The sequence below is a fragment of the Tachypleus tridentatus genome, chromosome 12 (genome assembly GCF_004210375.1).
Source record: "Tachypleus tridentatus isolate NWPU-2018 chromosome 12, ASM421037v1, whole genome shotgun sequence".
Lineage (NCBI taxonomy): Eukaryota > Metazoa > Arthropoda > Merostomata > Xiphosura > Limulidae > Tachypleus > Tachypleus tridentatus.
Window position 1 is genome coordinate 80,376,575 of NC_134836.1, and position 18,895 is coordinate 80,395,469.

General features: G+C 33.5%; 1 protein-coding gene across 1 annotated transcript in view; it reads right to left on the reverse strand.

The window, feature by feature from the left end:
- Positions 1-7,895: 7,895 nt before the first annotated feature.
- LOC143233782 (somatostatin receptor type 5-like) overlaps positions 7,896-18,895 on the reverse strand; it is a 33,319-nt gene continuing 22,319 nt past the window's right edge. Inside the window, exon 2 of the mRNA XM_076470439.1 lies at positions 7,896-12,004. Within this exon, the coding sequence (XP_076326554.1) occupies positions 10,440-11,684 (1,245 nt within the window). The 5' untranslated portion in view covers positions 11,685-12,004 and the 3' untranslated portion in view covers positions 7,896-10,439. The remainder of the gene's footprint in view (positions 12,005-18,895) is intronic.

Consider the following 18,895-nt stretch of genomic DNA (forward strand, 5'->3'; position numbering starts at 1 on the left):
GCAGTCTACTATTTAGTCACTACTTAGATAATTATTAAACATAGATAATCCTAATCTACTCTAATAAACACTGGGCAGTTTATTATTGAGAAACTTCATAGATAATTGTTGAAGACAGGTAATTCTAATACATTTTATTAAATAATGGGTAGTCTATCGTTAAGTTCATACCTGGATAATTACTTAACATAGATAATCCTAATCTAAGCTACTAAATACTGTGCAATCTACTATCAAGTTACTACTTAGATAATCTCTGAACTTCAATAGCCCAAATCTAATCTAAGAATTACTTGGCAGGGTACTATTAAGTTACATCTTAAATAATTGCTGAACGTAGATAATCCTAATTTAATCTACCAAATATTGGGCAATTTACTATCAAATTACTACTTAGATAATTAATGAATATAAATAATACCACCACAATGAATTAAATACTGGGTAGTTTTCTATTACCTTAGTACTTAGATAATCACTGAACACAGATATTCCTAATCTAATCTACTAAATACTGTGCAATCTACTAACAAGATATTACTTAAATAATTACTAAAGATAGAAAGTCCTAATCTAACCTATTAAATAATTAGCAGGGTACTATAAACTAACTACCTAAATAATTACTGAACATAGATAATCCTAATCAAACCTATTAACTACTGGGCAGATTAATATTATGTTACTTCTAAAAGATAATTACTGCACGTGGATAATTCTAATTTAGTCTACCAGGTACTAATCAGCCTACTATAAAGTTACTACTGAGATAATTACTGAACATAGATAATAGCAATCTAATCTATTAAAAATGGGCAGTTTTCTATTAAGTTACTACTTAGATGATTACTGAACACAGATAATCCTAATCTAATCTACTAAATACTGGGCAGTCTACTATTAAGTTACTACTTAGATAATTACTAAACATATATAATTATAATCTATTAAATCATGGGCAGTTTACTACTAAGTTACTAATTAGATTATTATTGAACATAGATAATGCAAATATAATATTTTCAACAATGGGCACTTTTCTATTTAGTTATTAATTAGATAATTACTTAACATAGATAATTTTACTATTAAGTTATTGCTTAGGCAATTAATGATCATAGATACTCCTAATCTAATCTATTAAATACTGTGCAACCTACAATCAAGTTACTGCTTAGATAATTACAGAACAGAGATACTCCTAATCTTATTTATTAAATACTGAGCAGGGTACTATTAAGTTACTAATTATGTAATTACTAATCATCGATAATCGTAATGTAAACTCTTAAATACTGGGCTGTTTACTATTAAGTTACATCTTAAATAATTACTGAACGTTGATAATTCTAATCTAATCTACAAAATACTGGGTAGTCTACTATTAAGTTACTACTTAGATAATATACTGAACGTAGATAGTCTCAATCTCTTCTGTTAAACCACTAATCTTTTCAATAATGGGCAGTTTGCTATTTAGTTATTAATTAGATAATTACTGAACATAGATAGTCTCAATCTGATCTGTTAACTATTGTGTAATCTACTATGGAGTTATTACTTAGATAATTACTGAACATAGATATTGCTAATCTAATATATTAAGTATTAGGCAGGGTACTATTAAATTTCTTCTTATTTATTACTAAACTAAGATAAAGCCAGTCTAACATATTAAATACTGGGCAGTCTACCATTAAATTAGTAATTAGATAATTATTGAACATAGATAATCCTAATATAATTTATTAAATACGGGGCAATTTACTATTAATTTACTTCTTAGATAATTATTGAACCTAAATCTAATTTAATCTACTAAATACCATGCAGTCTAGAATTAAGTTACTACTTAGATAATTAGTGAACATAGATCATCACAATGTTATTTATTAAACAATGGACAGTTTACTTTTAAGTTACTTCTTAGATAATTACTGATCATAGATAATCCCAGTCTAATCTATTAAACAAAGGGCAGTTGAATATTAAGTTACTACTTAGATAATTATTGCACATAGATAATCCTAATATTATCTACTAAATACTTTGCAGTTTTCTATTAAGTTACTACTTAGTAAATTACTCAACATAGATATTCCTAATCTAATCTACTAAATCCTGGGCAGTTTACTATTAAGGTAATACTCAGATAATTACTAAACATAGATAATCCTAATGCTATCTATTAAGTAGTGGGCAGTCTACTATGAAGTTCAAACTTAGATAATTACTGTACATAGATAATCCTAATCTAATTTATTTAATAATGGTCAGTTTACTCTTAATTTATCACTTAGCTAATTACTAAACACAAATAATTTTAATCTAATCTAATAAATAATGGGCTGTTTAATATTAATTCACTTTTTAGATAATTACTGAACATTGATAATCCTAATCTAATCTACTAAATAGTGTGCACTCCACTATTAAGTTACTACTTAGATGATTATTAAACATAGATAATCCTAATTTATCCTATTAAATCCTGGGCAGTTTACTCTTAAGTTATTACTCAGATAATTTTTGAACCTAGGCATTAATAATGTAATTTATTAAATACTGGGCAGTCTTCTATTAAGATACTTGTTAGCTTGTTACTGAACATATTAAGGTATTAATTAGATAATTACTGATTATAGATAATTTTAATCTAATATATTAAATGATGGGCAGTTTACAATTAACTTACTACTTACATAAAACGGAACAGAGATAATCCTAATTCTTACAAGTCTAAAACTTATATGTGGTTTACACATTCTGTATGTATGACATCTATGAGTAACATTAATCTGTTTCATCTGTTTTACACATTTTGTATCTTTGACTTCTATGTCAGCATAAAGATATTATATTTGTTTTACACTTTCTGTATGTCTGACCTCAATGTCTAATACTAAACATCTTACATCAGGCTTACACATCCTGTATGTTTGACTCCAATGCGTAACTCTTAAATCTGTTTCACATATTCTCTATGTTTGACTTCAATTTGTAACAGTAACATATTACCTCTGTTTTATACATTCTGTATACCCGAATTCAATATGTAACATTAATATATCACATGTGTTTAACACATTCTGTATGTTTGACTTCAATGTCTAACAGTTAAAATTGTGTATCTGTTTTACACATTCTATGTTTAATTTCAATGTCTAACAGTTAAAATCGTGTATCTGTTTTACACATTCTATGTTTAATTTCAATGTCTAACACTAATATTTTCCCTCTGTCTTACACATTCTGTATTTTTGGCTTCCATGTCTAACATTAGTGTGTTACATATGTTTTACATATTCTATATAATTAACTTCAATGTCTAACACTTACATCTTACATAAGCTTCACACACTATATATTTGACTTTCATGTCTAACGTTAACATCTGATATTTATTTTACACATTCTATAACTCTAACACTAACATCTTACATCTGTTTTGCACATTCTGCATGCTTCATTTCAAATTCAACACTATCATATTACATCTGTTTAACACATTTTAAATGTTTGACTTCAATGTCTAACTGTTAACACCTTACATCTGTCTCACATATTATGCATGTTTGAAGTTAATGTGAAAAACTAACATCTTACAATTGTTTTACACTTTCTCTGTGTTTGATTTCAATATGTAACACTAGCATCTTACATCTTTTTTACACATTATATATAATTGACTTCATTGTCTAACACTTAACATCTTACATCTGTCTTACACATTCTGTATGTTTGACTACAATGTCGAAATTTAAAATGTGTTTCATACCTTTTGTAGGTTTGACTTCAATGCCTAAAATTATAATCTTACATCTGTATTACACATCCTATATGCTTAACTTCAATTTCACCACTACCACATTACATCTGTTTTACACATTCTACGTTTGATTTCAATGTCTAACACTAATATTTATAATCTGTTTTACACATTCCGTATGGTTGACTTCAATGAATAAGTCTAATATTTTACATCTTTTTTATATATTCTGTATGTTTGACTTCAATGTCAACACTAACCTATTACATATGTTTTACACATTCTGTATGTTTGACTTCAATGTCGACACTAACGTATTACATTTGTTTTATACATTCTATATATTTGGCTTCTATGTCTAACATTTAAGATCTTGCGTCAGTCTTGCATATTCTGTATGTTTGAATTTAATATGTAACACTAAAACCTGCTTTACACATTCTGTATGTTTGACTTGAATGTCTAACATTAAGATCTTACGTGTGTGTTACATATTCTGTATTTTTGAGTTACAAGTCTAAAACGTACATCTGTTTTATACATTCTGTATGTTTGACTTCCATGTAAACATTAACATATTACATTTGTTGTAGACATCCTGTATGTTTGACTTCAAAGTTTAAGACTAACATATTACATATTTTTTACATATTCGGTATGTATGACTTTAATGTATAACACTTAATCTATTTTATACATTCTGTATGTTTATCTTTAATATCTGTCATTAACATCTTGCAATTGTTTTATACATTCTGTATGTTTGACTTAAATGTCTAACAGTTAAGATCTTGCATCAGTCTTGCACATTCTGTATGTTTGAGTTTAATATGTAACACTGAAACCTGCTTTACACATTCTGTGTGTTTGACTTCAATATGTAACACAAACATCTTAACCTGTTTTATGCATTCTGCATGTTTGACTTCAATGTCTAACATTAGCATCTTAGATCTGTTTCACACGTTCTATATGTTTGACTCCACGTCTTATACTAACATCTTACATTTATTTTACATATTGTATATGCTTGACATTAATGTCTAACACTAACATCTTACATCGGTTTTACGCATTCTATATGTTTAACTTCAATGTCTATCATTGACTTCATCCATCTGTTTGACTTCAATATGTAAGACTAACATCTTACATTGTTTTATACATTCTTTATGTTCGACTTATGTCTAACATCAAGATGTTACATCTGTGGTACATATACTGTATGTTTGACTTACATGTTTCTAGCTTACATCTGTTTTACACATTCGGTATGTTTCACTTCAATATGTATCACTAACATCTTACATCCGTTTTACACATTCTGTATGTTTGACTTTAATGTCTAACACTTAACATCTTACATCTGTTTTAAACATTCTGTATGTTTTACTTCAATGTCTAGCACTAACATCTTTCATTTATTTTACACATTCTATATGTTTGAGTTCAATGTTTAACATCGAGATCTTACATTTGTGTTATATATCCTATATGTTTGACTTCAATGTTTAACACTTAACCTCTTACATCAGTTTTACTCATTATAAATGTTTAATTTCAAAGTGTAACACTACTAACATCTTACATTTTTTACACATTTTGTATGTATGACAACAATGTCTAACATTAACATGTGTTACGTATATTCTGTATGTTTGACTTCAATATTTAAAACTTAAATCTGTTTTACGTATTGTGTATGTTTGACTTCGATGTCTAACATTAACATCTAAGATCTGTTTTACTCATTCTATATGTTTTACTTCCATGTCTAACATTAACATCTTACATCTGTTTTACACTTCCTGTATTTTTAAGTGCAATGTCTGACACAAACATATTTCTCTCTGTTTTACAGAATCAGTATGTTTGAATTCCATGTTTAAGATTAGCATCTGACATCTGTTTTACATATTCTGTATGTTTGACTTCAATGTTTATCATTAATATCTTCCATCTGTTTTATACATTGTGTATGTTGGACTTCAATGTCTAACTTTAACGTATTACGAGAGCTGTTCAAAAAATACGCGGACTGACGTCATAAAACAAAATGTACTTTATTTAGAAGTTACAGGTCTGGGACCCCTTCAAAGTACTCTTCTCCCCAACGCACACACGTATCCCAACGGTGTTTCCACATGTTGAAACAGTCCTGGTACGCTTCTTTTGTAATGTCCTCCCGCTCCTTCGTCGCATTTGCCTTAATCTCGGGAATCGTCTCAAATCTTCTTCCTTTTAAGGGTCTTTTGAGTTTGGGGAACAAGAAACAATCGCAAGGAGCAAGGTCAGGTGAGTAGGGGGGTGGGAGAGAACATTGATCGAGTGTTTGGCCAAAAACTCACGAGTTCTGAGGCACAAATTTCGCAGCAACGCGGTGCATCTTCAATTTTTCGGTCAAAATCTCGTAACAAGATCCAACTGATATCCCACACTCTTCAGCAAGCTCCCTGACAGTCAGACATCAATTTGCCCGCACCAGGGTGTTGATTTTGTCGACGTGTGGGTCGTCAGTTGACGTGGAAGGACGTCGAGGACGCTCATCATCTTCAATGGACTGTCGACCATCCTTAAAACGTTCATGCCACTTGAAACATGCTGTACGCTTCATAGCAACATCACCGTAAGCCGTGTTAAGCATAGCAAAAGTTTCAGCCTCAGATTTTCCAAGTTTAACACAAAATTTCACAGCAAGTCGTTGCTCCTTCAGGTCATTCATTCTGAAATCCGCCAAACGAAAAAATCGCACTTCACTTAAAACCGCGTAGCTAATACACAAATGAAGATATCTGCAATCGGGAAATGGCGTCGTAATCAGCTTATCTGTGCAAACCTAGCGACACCAAGCGGATTCCCCTGGAACCAACTGGAGCCGCGCAATTCAAACAGTCCGCGTATTTTTTGAACAGACCTCGTACATCTGTTTTACGCATGCCATATGCTTGTCTTCAATGTGTAACAGTTAAAATCTTACATCTGCCTTACCTGTGTTTGAATTGAACATGTAAAACTAAAATATGTTTTACACATTCTGTATGTTTGAATTCAATGTGTAACACAAACATATTACATTTGTTTTACGATTTCTCTATGTTTGACTAACACTTAATCTGTTTTACATTCTGTATGTTAGACTTCAGTGTCTGACATTAACATATTACATCTGTTTTACACATTCTGTAGGTTTGATTCAATGGCTAACACTAACATCTTACATCTGTTCAGTGATGTCGAGAAAACCCACTTGTAGAGAAATATATATGTAAAAACGGCTCGTTTGGGTTGAGAAAATTTTTACGTAAAAAATTTTCTCAACCCAAACGAGCCGTTTTTACATATATATCTTACATCTGTTCTACACATTCTGTAGGTTTGACTTAAATGTCTAACTCTAACATCTTTCATGTGTGTTACACATTTCATATGTTTGATTCCCAAGTCTTACATTAACATCTTACATCTGTTTTACACGTTGGGTATTTTTAAGTTCAATGTCTAATATTAATATCTTACATCAGTTTTACACATTCTGAATATTTGACTTCAGTGTCTAACACTAACATGTTACATCTGTTTTATACATTGTATTTGTTTAAATTCAATGTCTAACACTTAACATCTTAAATCTGTTCTAGAAATTCTGTATGTTTGACTTCAATGTGTAACACTAATATCTTACACCTTTTTTATACATTCTATATGTTTAACTTCAATGTTTAACACTAACATGTTACATATGTTTTACACATTGTATATGTTGAACTTCAGTGTCTTTTCACTCTTTTGGTGAACTTCAGGACACTAGTAACTCAGTCTTCTTGATTAGTTCTTTCGATATAGTGCAGTGTTAAGTTTTGAGTTATATCGTTAAAATTTGAGTTTCGATACCTACAGTAAGCAGAACATATTCTGTACTATGTGCTTTTCAAATGACAGTAATATCTTAAAGAATAATAGTTTCCATTTCTTTCACAAAAGTTTTATGTCGATCAAACTTGTATTTTAGGTTAAAAAAGAGAAAAAGACATACTTCAATAAAATAGCGACAAATTTGAAATACTCAAACAGTTATTTTTGGTTTCGGACTTATAATTGTTATGTCAAACAATAATGGCAGAAATCACTTTCAAAACCTTTTATTTCTGGTTTACAGATGAAATACTAATAGCGTATATTTGAAAGCTATTTATATCTAATATACACGTCAAACAATAATGGGTTTAATAACTTTGAAGGTATTTACGTCTGACATCCAGATGAAACACTAATGGTTTAAGTGTCTTTCATAGGTTTTAATGTTTGACATCGAAATGAAACATAAATGATATAAGTGTCATTCACAGGTTTTTACGTCTGACATCTATATGAAACACTAATGGTTTATGTTTTTATTTCCATTCATTTCTATTATATATTTTTTCTGAACTTTAGATCAATAGTGTCATTTCTTTTATTAACTATTTGGAGTTGTTATACAGAAGTCCATTACACTGTACAACAAAGTTTTTTATTCTTGAACACTGTTGGGTGTTCCTTATAGATTTTTGGCTGCTGATCACGAAAATCGCATCCAGATTTTCCAATCACGTAACGTTTCATCGAAATCTTCAGTTTTGTCATGTTTTTTCTTATATTTGTGTCCACAAATTTCCGTTTCTGTAAGAGACCTTTAAACAATGTTTCGTGCAGTTTGGACATGTCCAGACATAAAATCCAGCCAGGTTGGAAGCTATTCTGTGGAAGTATGCAGCCCAGGTATGCCTTGGCAGGCCAGAGCCCGCTTGACACTGTCTCAGCAGGCTATAAAAGTGGTTTGCATACACAGATGCTGCTCATTGGGTTAATATAGACCTTATAGTGTGTACGTATTGTTTCAGAATATAGAATTGCCTCAGTAACACTATAACAAGTAAGTTAGATGTTATAGACGTTTTACAGGACGATTGGTGTCGGTCATTATGTCTCGTCAATGTCGTAACAGCCGCGATACATTCTGCTATATTTGTGGCGAGTATACGCTTGTTCATCAAAGACGCTCAATGACTGCTCTTGTGAAGAAAGCATATCATCTGTACTTCAGCTGTAAAATTGGTGATCAAGACCAGGAATGGGCGCCTCACATTTGTTGTGCGACATGTGCTGTCTGTCCGGGAGCTTGGCTCAGAGGCACTCGAAAGATAATGCCGTTTGCTGTCCCGATGATATGGCGAGAACAGAAAGACCATGTAACGGACTGTTACTTCTGTTTGACTAATGTGTCTGGTATATCTGCCAAAAACAAGAAGTCAATTGAATAGTCTAATCTGCCTTCAGCAGTGAGACCCGTGTCATGTAACGACAGTCTTCCAATTCCGAAACCACCAGAGGAATGGACCTTAGACGAACCAAATGAAGAAACTGCAATGCAGGGAACTGGCAGTGACATTGAACCGGATTTTGAAGCGTGCTTCTCAGGCGATCCACATCTCATAACACAGTCAAAATTAAACGATCTGGTCAGAGATTTGGGTCTGTCAAAAGCAAAAGCCGAATTGTTGGGTTCGAGACTGCAGGAATGGTGTTTGCTGTCACCAGGTACGAAAATTTCTGTTTTTCGAAGCTGCCAAGATGATATAACCAAATTCTTTGCACAAGTTGACAAGTCGAAGGATTGTTCTCTGCTTTGGTTTGTGACCATGACCCGCAAGAGTGGCGCCTGTTTATTGATTCATCAATGTTAAGCCTCAAAGCTGTTCTGTTGCACAATGACAACGTTAACCCTTCAATACCTGTTGGCTATGCAGAACACATGAAAGAAACCTACGAGAACATGGAAATGTTGCTGAAGCACATCCAGTACAGCAAGTACAACTGGAATATCTGTGGAGATCTGAAAGTCGTTGCTCTGTTACTGGAACTGCAGCTCGGCTATACAAAGTACTATTGTTTCATCTGTGAATGGGACAGTCGTACCAAAGAGTCACATCATTCTAGACAGAACTGGCCATTCCGTAAAAAGTTAGTTCCAGGACAAAAAAATGTGGCGCATGAACAGCTTGTTGACCCGGCAAAGACTTACTCGAAGAAACATTTAGTATTAAAATTTAACTTTTTGTTTACTTCTCAAGAGTCCATGTGCAATACCCATCGTCTGATTCGAAACGTTTAGACAAGATACTGGCCATCACCCTAATGAAAACTCTTGATGGTGTACAGTTTCTTATGGGTATAATTCAATATTTCAAATAAATATTGCTTCTTGACGAAGAAATTCCACACTCAGTTACTGTTTGTATGAAAGCTCAACAGTTTAGATTAATCACAAACGTTGATGTAGGGGTCTACCACTCCAGATTAGCCACTAAGTTTGACGTAGGAATTGAATAGCCCAGATTAGCTATAAATATTATTGTAAGAGTTGAACAGTACTGTTGGGGAAAAAGTCGAACACTCCAGATTACCCAAGAATTTTATTGAAAAAATTATACTCTCAACATCTGTTACACTCGGATCTAATGAAGGTTGTTTACAGGTTTATGTTTGAACTAAACTGAGTTTCAATGTTTCTATGATACCTGACCATGTTTTGCATGCTATACAGTTTCGAATATAAAGCCCAAACCTTCGAACAAGTCAAGTGTTCTGAAGTTATTTCTTTCCACCCTAAAGAACAACTCAACTTCAATTGTTAAACGAGCTGCTGGGGTTGTGATTGAGTAACTTCAGTGCTTAGAGGAATTTGATTTGGACCATTTGTCATCAGAGATTCTTTCTCTCCAAGGGGATTGCTAGAGCGAGAAACTAGAACAACGCCCGTCGACATCTCTACGTCTGTCTTACTTTCTCCGATTGCTTTTCCCTGGTGAGCACGCTTCCGTCCTAACCTCCGACTGCTGTTTTTCGGAAACATGCTGTTTTCCACCTGAAGCTGGTTATTGAAGTCTTTGGTAGCGGCACAGACGAAAGCTCTGGCGAAACTCTTCTTGAAGTTTTCACTGAAGAAAGCATAGAGAATTGGATTAACGGCAGAGTTAGCGTAGGACAACCAACCGACCACTAGGAAGACCAGCATCCCCACGTTATTGCCGCTGTTGTCTGGAGGCAGGAAGGACAAGTAGACCTGTGTTACCCAGTATGGAAACCAACATATCACGTACACCGTGATAACCGTTAGGACCAAGTAAGTGACCTTTCGGTGTGACCGTTTTTTTTCTTTGGACTTTTTCTTGGGTCCAATTGTTCTTAACCTACAAATGACCAGGAAATAGAAAAGCAAGACGAGGATTAAGGGGATGGCGAACCCCATCGTAAAGGAGTATAAGACAAAGGCTTTCTGCCCGCCAGCAGTATAATCACTTTCCGGCCACAAAATGGTACAGGTACTGGCTCCGCTGGACTGCGTTATATTAGCATAGATGTAGATTGGAATCATAAGAAGGGCAGATAGCGTCCAGGCCGAGAAACAGACCAGTTTGGCGATAAAACTCGTCCGGTAACGTGGAGCGGAGATCGGATGGCACACTGCCACGTAACGGTCCGCGCTCATTACGACTAGCAAAACACTGCTGGTAAACTGATTAATTGACGTGCTGGTCATGTAAAGCTTGCACATGACCAGACCAAAGGGCCAGTATCCGTAAGCCATAGTTGCAATAAGGAAGGGTAGTCCAATCAGAAACATCTGGTCAGCAAGGGCTAGGTTGAGCAGGTACATATTAGTTACCGTCTGCATTTTCGAGTAGCGCACAACAACGTAAATAACCAGAGAGTTTCCACCCAGACCAACCAGACAAACAACTCCGTACAAGATCTTGGTTAGCTCGAGAACAAAGCCTGGCATCGACTCGGAAGGACTCGTTCCGTTGGTCAGAGAACTATTAGTATCGCCAAACAAGAGCACAGTTTCGTTCAGGTCTTCCGTTTTGTTTGACATTGTTAATTTGCTGAAACACAGAAGCCTGGGAGTTTCTAATAATTGTTAACTTGTTTCAAATCTTTGTCAATTACACAAACTATAAATAACAGGTGCAAATCAATACTGACAGAGGTACAGATCGGGATACAAGTAACCCTTTTTAATGGTCAGCTAGAACTTCCTGTCAGGCTGATACCAATTTCAATTGGTCAGGAAGAGTTGCAGCTGTGATATCACTGGTCAGCTCGGTGACTATTCACATCCCACTGGGTATTAATAGATTTGGGGTAAACAGTGACGCATATTTATCTCCACTAAATCGAACTTTGCTTCAAGATCTAAAACAAAAAAAAAGTTAGAACCAATCGATTAAATTTTAATGTTCACAGAAAAAGGCACAAAGTTAAGAGTAACAAACAGAAATTTAAAACATACTTTATTAAGATGAGCAGCTAAACCTGCCTCATTCAAACACAATTAACAGAAAACACCTATCTATCTTACCCTAACATATGACTAACAACACAGAAAACACCTACCTATCTTACTCAAACACATCACTAACAACACAGAAAACACCTTCCATTTCTTACTCAAACATATAACTAACAACATAGAAAACACCTACCTATCTTGCTAAAACACATAACTAACAACAAAGAAAACACCTACCCATCTTACTCAAACACATGACTAACAACACAGCAAACAACTACCAATCTTACTCAAACATATGACTAACAACATAGAAAACAACTACCTATCTTACTCAAACACATCACTAACAACACAGAAAACACCTTTAATTTCTTACTGAAACATATGAGTAACAAAACAAAAAACACCTACCTACCATACATATGACTAAAACATAGAGAACACCAATATACCATACTCAAACTAGGACTAACAACATAGAAAACACCTACCTATCTTACGAAAACATATGAATTACAACATAGAACACATCAACCATCTTACCCAAACACGTGAATAACAACACAGAAAACACACACCTATCTTACCCAAAGAAATGACTAACAACAGAAAAAAACATCTATTTATCTTACTCAAATATATAACTAACAACATAGAAAACACCTACCTATCTTACTCAAACACATGCCTAACAACACAGAAAACACATAGCTATCTTACCCATATATATATAACTAACAACACAGAAAACAACTACCTACATTACTCAAACTTATGACTAACAACATGGAAAACAAGTACCTACCTTAGTCAAACATATGTCTATCAACATAGAGACAACTACCCATCTTACTGAAACACACGATTAACAAATCAGAAAACACCTACCATTCTTACTAAAACACATGACTAACAACATGGAAAACACCTGTTTATTTTACCCAAACATATGACTAACGAAACAGAAAACACATACCTATCTTATCCAAACATATGACTTATAACAGAAAAAAGGACTACCTATCTTATTCAAACATATGACTAACAACATGGAAAACAACTACCTACATTAGTCAAACATATGACTAACAGCATAGAACACACCTACTTATCTTACTCAAAGACATAACTAACAACACTGAAAACACCTACTGATCTTACTAAAACACATGACTAACAATATAGAAAACACACACCTATCTTATTGAAATATGTGACTAACGAAATAGAAAACACATACCTATCTTACCCAAACTTATGATTTACAACAGAAAAAAGAACTACCTATCTTACTCAAACATATGACTAACAACATGGAAAATAACTACTTACATTACTCAAAACTATGACTAACAACATGGAAAACAACTACCTACCTTAATCAAACATGTGACTATGAACATAGAAACAACCACCCATCTTACCCAAACACACGACTAAAAATCAGAAAACACCTACCTTTCTTACTAAAACACATGACTAACAACATGGAAAACACCTACCTATCTTACCCAAACACATGACTAACAACACAGAAAACACATAGCTATCGTACCCAAACATATGCCTAACAACGTGGAAAACAACTACCTACCTTAATCAAAGATATGACTAACAACACAGGAAACACCTACCTAACGTATTCAAACATATGCCTAACAAAGTGGAAAACAACTACCTACCTTACTCAAACATATGACTAACAACACAGAAAACACCTCTCTATCTTACCTAAACATATGGATTACTAAACAGAAACGACCTCAGTTACCGAGACTAGCCAACCAGAAAGCGACACGTACTTCTTACGTTATAATAAAAATAATGCTAAATGTAATATTATCTTCCAATATGGGGTGTTATAATAGAAAATAAAATATTTTTAAGTAATATTTGATGAAAATGAACTATTTTTAGCGTACTTTCTTTTTCTTTTGGAGAATTGCTCTGGATGAACAATGATATTCAATATATATGTAAAAACGGCTGGTTTTTGGTTGAGAAACTTTTTTATGTAGAGGAGCGAACAACGTTTCGACCTTCTTCGGTCATCGTCAGGTTCACAAAGAAAGAAAGAGGTAACTGACCTATAGCTGACCACATGTTTGAAGGGAGTTGTGTAACTGAGTGTAGGAATGTAGATGTTTGATTATATTTATTAATATAGGTATAAAGGTGTTCCTTTGTATTGGTTTATTTTGGGCTTAAGTTGTTGTATAAGTAAGGCTTCTTTAATTTTGCATCTGTTTATGTTTGTTTCTTTGTTTAGTATTTGAGTGTTTCCTATGTTAATGTTATGTGTATTTGATTTGCAGTGTTCGAAAATATGTGAGGGTGACTTTTTGTGTTCTTTGAATCTGGTTTCCATTTTTCTACTTGTTTCTCCAAGATACAAGTCGTGTCAGTTATCACATTGTATTTTATAAGTAATGTTGGGGTGATGTTTGTCTGTTTGTTTTATGTTTGTGAATTTCGCGCAAAGCTACACGAGCGCTACCTGCGCTAGCCGTCCCTAATTTAGCAGTGTAAGACTACAGGAAAGGCAGCTAGTCATCACCACCCACCGCCAACTCTTGGGCTACTCTTTTACCAACGAATAGTGGGATCGACCGTCACTTTTTAACGCCCCCACGGCTGAAAGGGCGAGCATGTTTGGCGCGACGGGGATGCGAACCCGCGACTCTCAGATAACGATTCGCACGCCTTAACACGCTTGGCCATGCCGGGCCAATACAGCTAGTAATAGATAGTTTATATATCCCAGTAAATCATTCAGGTATTGAAAAAAAAGTCTACAAAAGAGCACATGTAAAGGGGATAAATAAGTGTGAAACACAGGTTCTACACGTTTAAAATACTGTATCTTAATATAGAGGGAACACAATAAGAAACAGTTAAAACACTGTAACCAAACATAGTGAACACAATACATAACCGTTATAAAACTCTAAACAAACGTATAGTGGACAAAGAACATAACCGTGAAACTACTGTAACCAAACATACAATGAACATAGTATAAAACCGTTAGAACACTATAACTAAACATATAGTGAACACAGTGCATAACAGTTTAAACACTGTATACAAACATATATGGCAACACTACACAACTGATAAGACAATCTAACCAAACATATAGCGAACACAGTACGTAACCATTAAAAGACTGTAAGCAAACATATAATGGAAACAGTACATAACCGTTAAATTACTGTAACCAAACATAAAGTGGACAGAGTACATAATAGTTAAAACACTCTATCCAAATATATAGTGGACACAGAACATAACCGTCAAGGAACCGTATCCAATCATATAGAGAACACAATACATAACCGTTAAAACACTGTAATCAAACATATAGTGGACAAAGTACCCAACCGTCAAAACACTGTAATGAAACATATAGGGAACACAGTACCAAACCGTTGAAACACTGTTACCAAACATATAGTGAACAGAGTATGTAAACATGAAAACAGGGTAATCAAACACATTAAGAACACAGTACTTAACCGTTAGAAAACTGTAACCAAACATATTGTGGACATGGTACTTAACCGTTAGAAAACTGTAACCAAACATATTGTGGACATGGTACATAACCGTTAAAACACTGTATAAAAACATATACTGGTTACACTACACAACTGGTAAAACACTAACCAAACATATAGCGAGCACATTAAAAGACTGTAAGCAAACATATAGTGAACACAGAACATAACCGTTAAACATATAGAGGACACATTACATAATAGTTAAAACACTGTAACGAAACATACAGTGAACACGGTACATAACCGTTAAAACACTGTAATCAAACATATAGTGAACAGAGTACCTAATTTTTAAAACACTGTAATCAAACATATAGTGAACAGAGTACCCAACCGTCAAAACACTGTAACCAAACATATAGTGAACAGAGTACCTAATTTTTAAAACACTGTAATCAAACATATAGTGAACAGAGTACCCAACCGTCAAAACACTGTAATGAAACATACAGTGAACACGGTACATAACCGTTAAAACACTGTAACCAAACATATAGTGAACAGAGTACCCAACCGTCAAAACACTGTAATGAAACATACAGTGAACACGGTACATAACCGTTAAAACACTGTAATCAAACATATAGTGAACAGAGTACCCAACCGTCAAAACACTGTAATGAAACATACAGTGAACACGGTACATAACCGTTAAAACACTGTAATCAAACATATAGTGAACAAAGTACCTAATTTTTAAAACACTGTAACCAAACATATAGTGAACAGAGTACCCAACCGTCAAAACACTGTAATGAAACATACAGTGAACACGGTACATAACCGTTAAAACACTGTAACCAAACATATAGTGAACAGAGTACCCAACCGTCAAAACACTGTAATGAAACATACAGTGAACACGGTACATAACCGTTAAAACACTGTAATCAAACATATAGTGAACAGAGTACCCAACCGTCAAAACACTGTAATGAAACATACAGTGAACACGGTACATAACCGTTAAAACACTGTAATCAAACATATAGTGAACAAAGTACCTAATTTTAAAACACTGTAACCAAACATATAGTGAACAGAGTACCCAACCGTCAAAACACTGTAATGAAACATACAGTGAACACGGTACATAACCGTTAAAACACTGTAACCAAACATATAGTGAACAGAATACCCAACCGTCAAAACACTGTAATGAAACATACAGTGAACACGGTACATAACCGTTAAAACACTGTAATCAAACATATAGTGAACAGAGTACCCAACCGTCAAAACACTGTAATGAAACATACAGTGAACACGGTACATAACCGTTAAAACACTGTAATCAAACATATAGTGAACATTGTACATAATCGTTAGAACACTGTAACCAAATATATAGAGGACACAGAACATAACTGTTAAAACACTTTTACAAAACACATAATGAATACAGTACGTAACCGTTAAAATGCTGTAACCAAACATACAGTGGACACAAAACTAAACCGTTAAAACACTGTAACCAAACATATGGTAAATACAGTACGTAACCTTTAAAACACTTTAACCAAAGATATAGTGAACATAGTACGTAATCATTAAAACACTGGAACCCAACATATAGTAAACACAGTACACAACCATTGAAACACTGTAACCAAACATATAAAGGACAAACTACAAAATCGTTTAATCTCTATAACCAAAGATATAATGAATACGGTACAAAACCGTTAAAACACTGTAACCAAACATATAGTGCACATAGTGCATAAAAGTTAAAACACTGTAACCAAACATATAGTGCACACAGTGCATAAAAGTTAAAGCACTGTAACCAAACATGTAGTTAACACAGTATATGATCATTGAAACATTGTAAATGTAAGAAAGTGTCAAAAAGGGGTGTTGACAACAGAAAGCACTAGGTGTTCTCGTGCCAATCACAACAATATTTGGAAGTCGAATAATTCCACTGGATACGAGCTTTTCCTAGCAGATGTGAAAATTTTTTGAAAACAATTTTATTGAATTCGGTTAATACTTGTAATGTCTGTGACAATCAAGCGGTATTCTACACTAAAAGAAACACAATATACATTACATTATGAATTTATTTGAAAAACAAATAATATGTTTCACACTACACTTACTGTGTATAAATAGATTGAAATATTTGGTGATAACTTCCTATGTTTGAGGCATTAGGCGTAAAAGGACAAGTTGTAAGTCATCTAAAGTAAACTCGTAGGGTTTCTGTTGAAGTTCGTTTTTCTACAAATGAAGTCAACAAGTCTAAAGTTATGGGGTGAAGCCTTGTATGTGTTCACTTTATAAGTTTTGCTGGATTTGTTTAAGTGATACAATATCATTTCTCTAGTTTTTAAACAAAACCTTTACAGGACATGTATCTCAGTAACTATTACATTATTTAGTGAAAATAGTTTAGATTGCACTTTACTTGTATCATACTCGAGTATTCTTACAGAAAATAACTTCAATGTTCTTCATTCGCTATATTGTACAGATTCAATAGTATCCTATGGATTATAATGAATCTCAACTGTGTAACATATTGTCGTCTTATTGTTTGCAAACAATATACAAGAGAACAAACGTATATATATAACAATCAGATTTCCTATCCAATATTATTGTTATGGAAACTGATATATCTTCAAATTTAGAAACTATAAATTTTGCAGTGGCTCCTGGATTACATTTCAATTAGATGGATTTTCCTCTTGGAAGTAACAAATATCAAATTTTGAACTTTCCTATTTTGGTCAACAGCGGACTGTGTGTGCTTCAGTTTTATCTTATAAAAGTACGAACATATACAAATACTGACTTGATAATAAAGTGAAGCAAAATAAAATACACAAAATGGAAATATTCTCAAAATAAAATTTAATGATAAAAATTTCTCACGTGCAAGTAGACGGTAAACAAACTCAAAAAGGTTGGAAATAGAAAACAAGTTATTATAGTCAGTGACTAGTATACTGCCTAGACGAGTTATATATAACTCATATAAAACCGGACTGGGAAAATATCTAGACGAATTATAGGTCAGATACAAGCAGACTGGTATATTATCTAGATGAGTTATAAGTGAGATAGAACCGGACTGGTATACTAGCTACATGAATTATAAGACAGGTACAACTAGACTGGTATATTGTCTACATGTATTATAAATAAGATACCACAGGACTGGTATACCACCAACATGATTTATAAGTCAGATACAACAAGACTGGTATCCTATATAAA